Below are 11797 nucleotides of genomic sequence, written 5' to 3'. Positions count from 1 at the left end.
ATATGATCAGTATGACAAAATCAATATTTAAAATAGTGTTAATCGTCTACATTGATGAAAACTGATTATGGTGTGATACTTCTTTGATCGAACCACTGAATAGCGCCTTAAAAAGGACTTCACGTTATTGCAGATTTGTCCACCGTCACTCTTATCAACAGACCCACGCCGAAAGAGGCTCTTGTTCAGTTTGTGCCTAGTTTAGACTTCCAGACGATGCAGTCAGAGAGCGGTATGGCGGGACAGTTTGTGCTGCAGTACGACGTGGAGCGGTCAATGGACGCCGGAGATCTCTTGGTAGGGTGTTTTTTTAAACATACATATGAATCAAAATTCATGCGTGATGTCAATGCATTAACTGACTTTTTAATTCCTTAAAATTCTTAAAGCGAAATGAAATTATATATACACCTATTTTAACTAGAGTATGTTACAGAAGTGTGATGTACACGACTTGAAGCATGTGGTTATAAATAAAAATATACTTGTTCATTTAATTAATTGTACTTAAACTCAGGTAATTAAATACCGACATGTACCTATGCAAACGAAAATAATGTATTTAGTGATATTGGTCGTATGATTCTTACAGCACTTAATTGATTCTTTTAGTAACACACGAAGAAAGTTTAAAGTAATTTACCATCGATGCAAACAATTAGGTCTAATAAAAATATGTAAATAAATGATCATAAGGTGCTGCGAAATATATGTACAAAACGATAAAGTTGAAAGTAATTGACAATCGTTACAAACAATTACGTCCAATAAAAAAATGTAAAAATGAATAATATGAAGCAACGACATAGACGCTGCCGCTTATGTGAGGCCAGGACATAATCTTAAATCGTATTAACTCCAATACTCATGATTGTGAGTTTCGAGTTATTTAAACACAATTCCTTCACAAAGGTTGTGAATACGGTGAAATCTTCATTTGAAAGCCTGGATCAGATTTTTTTTTAATTACAGCTAGTGAACGGGTACTTTGTGCACTTTTTTGCACCCGAAGGCCTTCAGCCAGTCTCAAACGATGTTCTCTTCATTCTTGACGTCAGTGGCTCGATGCGGGGAACAAAAATGACACAGGTCGGCAGATAAGTACACATTTTATAAGCATTTAGGTTTTTAATCAAATGGTCTTATCAATTCAGTCTAAGCAATACAGAACACTTATCTTTAACCCTTAAAGCGCTGGAGCCGAATTTTAAAGGCCTTTGCAAACAGTTTGGATCCAGATGAGACGCCACAGAACGTGGCGTCTCATCTGGATCCAAACTGTTTGCTATTCTGATAGTATTCTTTGAAAAAAAATGAAGAAAATGCTTATTTTAGAAATTCAGCAGACGACATTTTAGCAGAAGACAAATTTCCCAGCATGCAAAGGGTTAAAATATAAAGCAGGAGGATATTAAACTGCAACATAAGATTACATAGTTTCAATTTTTGCAAAGTCAAATAAGCCTTTGATTGCTGTTATAAATACAGGTACAGACTGGTTCACAGTTTTCAGCTCATAAAATCGGCGAATCACATAAATAACAAATACACATTTTTGAATTAAATTTCCTGAACGTCCTTTCTTAACAGCTGAAGGAGGCAATGAAGTCAATTCTTGGGCAGTTGCATGGCGGAGACAGTTTCAATATCGTAACTTTCAGCGACAAGTTCAAGGTTTGGGAGAACAAAATGGTCGATATCGACGACGAAGACGTGAAAGAACGAGCGCTTGCCTATGTGAACAACCTGACATCAGATGGATGTATGTAGAAAAATATTAAATGTCTTTATGAAAGTGTACTTCAGAAATCAAACATTTTGTTAATACTTGTTTATTTGATTTTCTGAGGGTTTTTTTAAATTGAGAAACATATCACAACAAGGTAAACATGCAATGAACGTGGGCCATTTAGTTATAACATTGAGATTGACTAGTTTTCACCAGGCGATATCTCTGGAATTTTATAATGTCATATTTTACCAAGATAACAAAGTTGTAATTAGTTTTCAACTTATCTTAATCACAGCGACAAACATTGAAATGGCGCTGAGGAAAGGTATTGAACTGTTAAAACCAAATGGCACCAGCGGACGCGAGTCTAAAAACCCCGTCGTAGTGTTCCTAACGGACGGCGAAGCCACCGCAGGCGTTATTGTTCAAGCGAATATCCTCGCAAACATTCAAAAGACCAACGAAGGCAAAATTCCAATATTTTGTCTCGCTTTTGGTGATAGAGCAGACTACACTCTAACGAAGAAACTTGCCGCCCAGAATAACGGCATTGGACGCAAAATTTATGAGGCTTCAGACGCCGCCATGCAGATTGCTGGTTTCTACAACGAAATCGCCGTCACCCTTTTAAGTAACGTAACATTTCAATACCTGGACGCGCCAACCCAGAAACTTACGCAGACGCACTACATGAACTACTTTAACGGATCGGAAATTGTCAACTGCGGTTGGTATGAGGGATCGAGCATAGCTCACGAACTGGCAACGCTGAGAATGCGGGTCAATGGCAACACTGCAAAGAAAAGCAACGAGAATCTGGATATTTCGTTGTCAGATATTGTCATAGTGACTGAGAACGACTTTGAGAATAGCGTCGAAAATATGACACACGTAGGAGTATATGAACAAATTACGGAGAAGGTTTGGTCTTAATTTATACAGTCATCCAAAGAGATTTTTACAAACATATCTTAAAGATCGAGTATATTTGCTATCATAACTAAGGAAAATCAAATTCAAATATGTATTAAAATGCGTATAGTAATTTTAGGAGTTTAATCATTAAATAATTTGTGTACACTCTGAAAATTAGAATACAAAAACCAGTACCTGCGTTGAATACGTAATTCTATTTTGACGTTCGACTTCCTATGCTTCATTGACTATGTATTTATAAGGATTACATATTTAAAGATCTGGGCCTATCTTACCATAAAACAATTGCTACAAAAGGAAGTCGCAGCAATCGACACAGAAAAAAGCGATGCGTTGAAGAAACAGATTATCGGAATGTCATTAAAAGTAAGCAGATACATATTGTTTAAAAATTTAATATCAAAGTCTCTTGTTATGATTACTTATATCTATCTTGTTCAACTATGTGCTTTATTAGATATGTGTCCCTACTGAACAAGCATTGTGTACAGTAAACATGCATCGGAGCAAATTCTAACATTTAGCTGAAAATAGCATTCGAATATTTAAATGTCGTTTGTGGTCTGAATAATCACTGATTGCAATAATATAATTTGGTTTGGATAACCACTGAAAGGCATTTTATCAATTAGTTGCAAAGGTTGGAAAATGACGACATTTATAACTGATAAAAGTGTTTGAACTCAATGGTATATGATTTAAACGCCACGCGTTACATGGTAAAACCCACAAGTTTTTTTTCACAACAAACTCATTGTCGGCAATATGTTCCCACGTAGAGACTCATAAAATCTGTATTTGAAGAGCACACATCCTGTTATCGAAAACTTGCGTTAAGGGAAAAAGCATACTTCACTGAAGTACCAGAGCACTCAACTAACTCTAACACACATAATCAGAGCGTTGTTTTACTGAGCAGCTCAGAAGAAGAACAGCTGGTCTTTATCATCAATTATGTACTTAACCCTTTGCATGCTGGGTAATTTGTCGTCTGCTAAAATGTCGTCTGCTGAATTTCTAAAATTAGCATTTTCTTCGATTTTTTCCAAAGAATACTATCAGAATAGCAAACAGTTTGGATCCAGATGAGACGCCACGTTCTGTGGCGTCTCATCTGGATCCAAACTGTTTGCAAAGGCCTTCACAACTCGGTTCCCGCACTGTAAGGGTTATAATATGTCGGTCTTTTTTTGAAAATAAATAGGGGATTGACCTGATCTTTTACTAAATATTTCCAACATAAAAGCAGTATTCGTATTATATCACCACTGACGCAAGTTGCATGCAATGACAAGTTCTGTTCTTTTTTTAAGTTTCCGTTTCTTACATGAGTTGTGTATCTTACTTAGTAACCTGTTCAAACAAGTTTTTGTTCAAGATTAAGCATTGTTTGGTGTCGCCTTTTTATTGCATGAATGCATATTGAGTTTTAACATTTTACAAACATTTTAATGTTTGTATATACATTCTGGCACTTTTGGAAGTATTTTTAAACTCGGCATTAAACTTGTGTTAAAGTCCGTTCTCAGCATTAAGGCCCCTATAGGATTCAAACAATCAATGTCATACGAAACGTGCGATAGGCAGAGTTTTAATACTTCTATATGTCAATGTTTCTTTAAATTCGTTTCGTTTTCATTTTGTGTTATATTATTTATAATCACAATTTGTTGCAGCACAAACACAATTTCCAGCTTGATGCAAGCGCAAATTTTCGTTAGTTAAAACAACCAGTTTTATAACACAAATCGTTATCGCATGGTCGCGTCCGTGTGTTTGGTGGTATTTATTAAAAAATACAATGGTTTATATCCTCGAAAATAATTTGTTAAATAATTAAATAATGCATCGACTATATAAATATTTTTATATAATCTGAATTAATTTAAAATACATCGTCACCTAAGTTGAATGTACACTTAATCTAATGCAATTTACAAGGCATCGTTACTATTGGGAAATTTATGTTGCCTTACAATTTTAAATAATACAACAATCATCGTTGTCGATGTGTCCCTTCCTGTAAGTGGAGAGATCAATAATAACTATGGCCATTTTTCGACATTTCAGTATGGCTTCGTGACGCCTCACACCTCGATGGTAGTGACTGAACTGAAGCGCAGGAGCGGCATCCAGGAAACAAGTGACGCCATTGCCAGTACATATGAGTCGCGTTCTGAAAAAAACTGGGCATAATGAATGTGCGTAAAGTGTCATCCCAGATTAGCCTGTGCAGTCCGCACAGGCTAATCAGAGGCGACACGTTCCGCTTTTATGACATTTTTCGTTTAAATAAAGTCTCTTCTTAGCAAAAATCTAATTTTGGCGGAAAGTGTCGTGGGACGACACTTTGTGCACATACATTATGCCCAGTTTTCTCAGAACGCGACTCATTTAGAGTTGCCATGATGTTACTTCTTTACCCATAACGTTGCATTACTCTAGAAAGCAACTCAATGTATACTTATTGGAATACAAGTTGCACTTAAATGTCAAATATTGCTAACATAGGGCCATACATCCGTTGATCTTTTGAAAATGTGCATCAATATAGAAATATATACATGTTTACTTACGAATTAAAAAAAAAAGAAATTGGTGAATGCGTTTTTATTTCTCTCGAAGTTTAAATAAAAGTTCAAAGATGCAACAGCAAACAGTCCGTAACTCTGCTGATTCATCGAATTGCTCTTGTAAATGAAACTAAAAAACATATCATGTGAATATATACTTAAAATATACTTTCGACAAAACTGAAAACGACATGACAATGGTTATGTCTCTATAATTAAATGTTATTAATGTGTACATTTGAAACGAAGCTACTAGCAATAAATTTAACCTATTGATGTTTATATCAGTAAAAAAAATAACTTACCGGTTTAATAATTATAATACAAATGTGCATATGTATATGTATTTTGTTATTTTGAAGGCAATTGAAACATGACATCCCTCTTCGGTCAACAATCTGCAATCTTGTCATGTCAAAACAATGTACCGAAGTCTCACGTTTTAATCTTGTGAATGCTCAACTTTCAGAGGAGCACCGCCATGTGGTAGGCAGACAGTACAGTCGATCCGGTAACATGGCCGGGTACGATTACCTTTTTGTAAAATTGCTGGAAATTAAAAATATCACTATACGTATCAACAGACTATGTACAATGCTAACTTTTAACATGTCGTATCCTATCTAGGACTAGGTTACGAGAATAAGTTTTATGGATGAAGTTGTAGTCCGAATTTATGTGATATCGATGCATAGATCTAGGTTTATTTTTAAATCGTAATGTTCATTCTTGTTCTTATCAGTCCTCGTTCTAATGTTTCGGTAGATGGGCGTTAATGTTAACTCTTTTGTATGGAAGGAATTCAAAGTCAATATCATGCATGTAAAGTCTTGCGTATAAATGGCGTATGTATTCCAAACTGCAGCCAACGAGCTAAAATTCTCTAGACGAATAAATACAGGCTGGTGTAAGCTGAAATATTAATTAAACACATGAACATAGCAAATAATGTATCGAATATGACAGTTGAATATCAATTAAACCAATGAAAATAACAAATTTTGATACACATTTGACATTCTCGTGCATTGATTTTTACTTAAAATCCCATTCATAACTTTGGTCCTGTGTTGGTTGTTTATCAGTCTATTGCCCGACTACTTACTAGCCCATCTACGGTCATGTCCTGCTTGTATTTCAAGAATTCCAACGATTTTTACTAGTATTACAGATTTATTATCGTGCAAAGCGCACTTATGCAAATCATGTGCATGTCTTGAATATTGCAGTCGTTTGTCGATGCCGTCCATGGTTGACCCGATGTCGTCAAGCTTTTTGTCAAGTAGTGTGCGCTCACCACACAGACGTCTGGGAATGCCGTCGCTATATGACTCATACATTCAGCCTTCGTGGGATGATCCTGAGCTACGATTTACAAGGACCCAACTTCCACCAATGCATCATGTCACCCCTAGTCCTCCAGGTTACATCACCAAACCTGAACCACCAAAAGCTCCTAACAAACGGAGGAGGAACAAAAAAAGAGGAGGAACGCGCAAAGGCAGTAAGTGATATTGATATTATATTGATCGTAGATTTAAAGTAATTTACCACTACATTGTTCAGTTAATTGACTAAACAATTGTAAGGAATCAAACATTAAAAACAAACAAGAGGACCACAATGTCAGTTGTCGCTTACATGAGACGTCGAGAACCTGAACAGGTATAAGCAGCTTTGTTTTCGAAACCATTATCCAACTTGCCGAGATATCAATAAAACAAAAGTTCTGAGCATTCCCAGTTAACTGAAGATTTGACAAACTAGAAATGCGTATTAGAAACTGCCGACAAAACACTTGTTTAGACACAGATATATCAATTGTATAGTCTACAGTGGATATAACGAAAAAGAACAATAATTCAACCAAACCGACAAAGTCAAATTTGCTTTCTTTAAAAATATGTACGCATTACTGTCAATCATTACTGTTCAGTCTTTGAAGGTCCGAACGAGCTCCATCAAGTAATTAATTTTTTGAAAACAAAAAAACGAAATGTTACCATATATTATCTAGATGAAAAAAAGACAAAGTGCCATAATTCAGCTAAATCTAGTCGAAATTGCTTTCTTTACAATCATCGACACCTTAAGGTTGGTCAACTGCGAAAGTTTGCGCGAGATCCACTCAGTAGTTAAATAAAGAGACGTTGAAAAGACAAACTCCACACAGGAGAAACAGAAGAAACAGAAAAAGAGCTTTAACTGTGGCAAACATTTTCGCAGCCCATCATCTACACATTAAGGACATGCAACATTTTGCTTTGAGCAAGATCCACTTAGTAGTAAATGCGAAGTTGTAAACACAAGGTTCTAAACGAACTTACACACGGAAGTGCGGATGGATGTATAGAACAAGTGCAAAGCTTAACGCCTCCCACTTCGTCTGAGCATAGAAATGTGACTTTTGACATGTTAAAAATGTTTCACTATGGCCTAAAAGGAACCGAAAATATCCCTTATGGCCTTTTTTACAACGAACCACAACCCGTTTTAAAATAGGCAGATATTATGAAACGGCATAATATGATTAAATTCTTAGAAGACCACCACATGACATTGCAAACCATCTATAAAACCTCTGGTTCTTGCAAGTTCAGATGAGATTTATTTAAAAAAATATCACTATATACATATAAAGAAAACAAGTTACCCCATAAACGGAGGATATTTCGTGACCAGGGACACGATTTGAACAAACTCGGGTCGCTTAACGATGTTACTTATCAAACATTAAACAAATAGTCCATGTTGTTTCAGAGATTTTATAAGTTTCCATTGTTTAATCCATTTAAATCTCTTGTGACTTATGTATGGAATTCAACAATTTGAAAACTTTGCAAGATGTTTACCCAAAGGTCATTCTTGAGACGTTTCAAGAATATCTGACGGGCGGTTGCGAAGGAAAGTAGTTGGAATCTTAAGTTCACGCACGCACTCACGCACGGACAGACGCATGGCGTCATCAAGGTTTCCTAAAAGGCTCCCTTTGAGCACTATGTGCTTTGGTCAGCTAAAAAATACAAATAAATAATAATTTCGCAATAGTTGCTGTGTTTTTTTGTATCAAGCATATTTATGAAACATGCGACTCAGCTATATTTTGTTTTCATTGCCAATGACCGTTTTATCTTCTTATTTGTTTTTGCAGATAGCGACAAGTACCCGCACCTGATAATGCGCAAATCAAACCTAGCGTTGTGCAAAGACTTGGATTCTAAACAAAAAGAGGTTTTACTGTATGGTGATAGAGGTATGCAATTACAGCACTGATAACCATAGTTCAAGTATTTTACCGAAATATAACAAGAATGCAATACTTGTAAATAATAACCTAAAGCAATATTAGTCGTGTTTTACTGTTCATTGCCGAATAATGTGCCAGAACTTCTACATAATACATTTGTTCATTATTAGATTGTTTTGTATTTCCTTCTTTGAAAAAATGGGTACTCGTTTTTCACGTGTATATGTGGTTTTCATTGATTAACAGCAAAAGACCTGTCATTCACTGCCTTTCTGGAGAATAATCTTATCAGGAAAGTGATTCTGCAGCACGGACGTGCAAATGTCACCATCGTCAAGTAAGTAATTAAATATATACACGTTACTCTTTTGGTGTAAATGTATTTTTCAATCCCATCCCGCACTGGTAAGTTTTGGGTCGGACTCGAATACACAGGAATAAAGCGTCAGCCCAACACACACTTGTATCGACATTTACAAATGATTGTAAAAAGTTACACCAATCATTTAAGCATGTCTTGATTAATTATATTTTTTTCGTTTATATATTTCCGAACAGAGATTTATTTCTTAAATTCTCTTGTGTAGAACTTCAAATGACAAAATCGTTTCGTAATTATTTTATTTTATTAACACACATCTGAACCGCATACATCATTGGAGATTAATATTACTTATATAAATAAATGTTTATGTATTTATAACAAGCTTATGTAGAAACTTACAAACTCGAGGTTTTATATACCCGAGCGAACGAACTACTACACGCACATTTTATTTTTAGAGATAATGTTGAACACCAGGTAATTTTCCTTGACGAACCGGTTCCGTGGAATATCACAAAATCGGGCAAAAAACGGAAAATGCGAGTGGATCTGGATGCTTTTTCTATATTAATATCGAAAACAACGTCCATGACAGTGCGGCGCTCTGAAAGGAATAAGCCATTAACGAACATTGGAGAAATCGGTACATTAAAAAAAAAATCAAAGTACTCGGTGTAAGGTGTTTACACATAATATTTTGTCATTTTGAGACCATTTGAAGAGACAAAGCCTTCGATAAAATCAAAACTCTACGATTTCATAAAAAATATTTGTCTTAAATATATCAGCAATTATGGACTTTGTTTGCTCTATACCATAACATTGTTACATACCTTATACATACAATAACTATAATAATAAGATCACGTTTCGTTAAAGGTAAAATTTTGTCGGACACGTGGAAGGTAGAAATCAACCCGGCGAATAGCAAATTAGGAACACTCATTACGAGCTCCGGGCGACAACCAGTGGAGCTTGTTCCGGCCGACAAAAAAGCGGCCGAGTGCTGGAAAGGAGACTTCTAGCTTTGAACTTTGAAGCTAGAACCCATTTTGTCCGTCAGTACCAGTGGAGAACAAATATGTTCAAATACATTGGGTTATCAATGGCGATTCATACAGTCAGTTTGGACCAAACAGCGAAACTTCGCTATCCGTACACTATAATCTCTATGAAAATATTTACTGATGCGTTGTTTACTTTTTTTAATGTAAAATGAATTAAAAAGTGTTCAAAAATACATGTGCGAGTGTATCAGATGAATTTCGATTAGTTTTTAAAGGGAACAGAAGCATTTAAAACTACGATATATTAAACTGTCTGATTTTGAGTACATGTATATCGACATAACTGTATTATTGAATTATATTTTTGATTAAAATACATGCGTATTTTACATTAACGTGATTTAAAATATGCAATCTAGTAAATTCAAAATAGTTTTTCGTATTTATACCGCGACTGAATAACGATCAAAGAACCAGTTCCTCATTCTTTATTTAAGCCAGGTAAGGAACTATAATTTCCTTACTTAGATTAGTTAGAACAAAAATTACTTTCTAAAATAAGTGTAAAAAACACTGTGTACCACATATAAATATAATAATTGTATATTTGTATATCTGAAAAAGGAAACAAGAGCTAGTTCCTTAATCCTTGTTAAAGTCGAATAATGAGCTGAATTTTCTTACTAAATTATATATTTAATTTAACCAAACTGCACCACATATAAATGTATATTGTACATAAAGGTTGGATATAAAAAAATATATTTCGCATTACATTTTTTATTTTTGTTGTTTAATGATAACCCAGATCCTTATTCGGTTTAAATATGCAATAAGGAACTAGTTCCTTATTCCTGATTCAAATGGAATAAAAAAACTAGTCATTTCTAAATTTGCAAATAAAATAAAATGAACAAAAGAGACCTATTTATCAATGAAAATCGTTGTAAATGCAGGTTGTGTATCCCAAATATGTATTGCAGTACTATTCAACTTTGTAATATTTAAAGGGACATATTCACGTTTTGGTAAATTGACAATATTGAATAAACTTGTTTCAGATTTGCAAATTTTCGTTGTAGCCATGATATATGTGAGAAAACCGTAATATTGAACATTTGATATGCTTGAATTACCCATTATATGCATCTCTTGACGATTTAAAAACATATTATGAAGCGTTTCAAACGCGAAAAGATTGAATAACTAGTAATGTTCTGTTGTTATCTTTATATTATGTGACACTACGAGCATTGCTTGTATAAAGTATGAAATACATCTTTTTTACATGGTCGAGTGGTTACAGTGATAAACGTTTACTCCAAGGGTCAGTGTTTCGAGCTTAGGTGAGGATTATTTTTTTCTTTCTTTAATTTGATTTTTGTTTTTTACTGGATCAATTTGGTTTAAATTCATACATTTATCAATTTAAATCTTTTAATGACAAAGGTCATGCCAAAATGTTACTCCTTATTTAAATCGAATAAGGAACTTGCAATTTCTTTTCTTAATTCAAGTTTACCAAAGAATACTATATCAATGAAAACCATTGTATATGTAATTTCGTTATTAAACATATTAATAAAATATACATGTATTTGGATTTACTTTTTTTAAATGATAACCAAGTTCTTTTTTTCTCGGTTGAATAATGCATATGAACCTGTTGAGTTAACATCGGCGTAGGGCTGATCACTATCGAGACTAGGGCCATTTGAATGTCATTACCGTCTTTTCTGATATGTCAAAGATGATTTTAAAATCTATTAAGAAAACACAATATATTGGACAGTTTTCGAAAAGGTTTTTGAATTGTTATAAGTTAGTTCCTTATTCCGAATCCTTTTTTCGGACGCTCATTTTCGGGCATTTTTTCTTTTAAACGTGATATGTGTTTTTTACACTATGTTACATGGATGTGTTCTGTTATATTACATTTCTACTGAATATTTTATTTGGCCATAAACGCTAGTAGTA

The 11797-nt window shown here is 34.4% G+C and overlaps 1 protein-coding gene across 2 annotated transcripts in view; it reads left to right on the top strand.

Annotated features, from left to right (window-relative positions):
• LOC127881613 (inter-alpha-trypsin inhibitor heavy chain H3-like) overlaps positions 1-11417 on the top strand; it is a 14906-nt gene extending 3489 nt beyond the window's left edge. Inside the window, exons 6-17 of one of the 2 annotated variants that reach the window (XM_052429645.1) lie at positions 134-297; positions 973-1089; positions 1591-1762; positions 2028-2653; positions 2927-3034; positions 4739-4811; positions 5711-5765; positions 6471-6745; positions 8393-8494; positions 8735-8825; positions 9272-9456; positions 9693-11417. In XM_052429645.1, the coding sequence (XP_052285605.1) occupies positions 134-297; positions 973-1089; positions 1591-1762; positions 2028-2653; positions 2927-3034; positions 4739-4811; positions 5711-5765; positions 6471-6745; positions 8393-8494; positions 8735-8825; positions 9272-9456; positions 9693-9838 (2114 nt within the window). In that variant the 3' untranslated portion in view covers positions 9839-11417. Of the gene's footprint in view, positions 1-133; positions 298-972; positions 1090-1590; positions 1763-2027; positions 2654-2926; positions 3035-4738; positions 4827-5710; positions 5766-6470; positions 6746-8392; positions 8495-8734; positions 8826-9271; positions 9457-9692 lie in introns of both variants that reach the window. The other variant, XM_052429644.1, reaches the window with a different exon arrangement.
• Positions 11418-11797: the final 380 nt, after the last annotated feature.

Source organism: Dreissena polymorpha, chromosome 5 (assembly GCF_020536995.1).
Source record: "Dreissena polymorpha isolate Duluth1 chromosome 5, UMN_Dpol_1.0, whole genome shotgun sequence".
Taxonomy (NCBI): domain Eukaryota; kingdom Metazoa; phylum Mollusca; class Bivalvia; order Myida; family Dreissenidae; genus Dreissena; species Dreissena polymorpha.
This window is presented reverse-complemented; position numbering and strand designations above follow the sequence as displayed.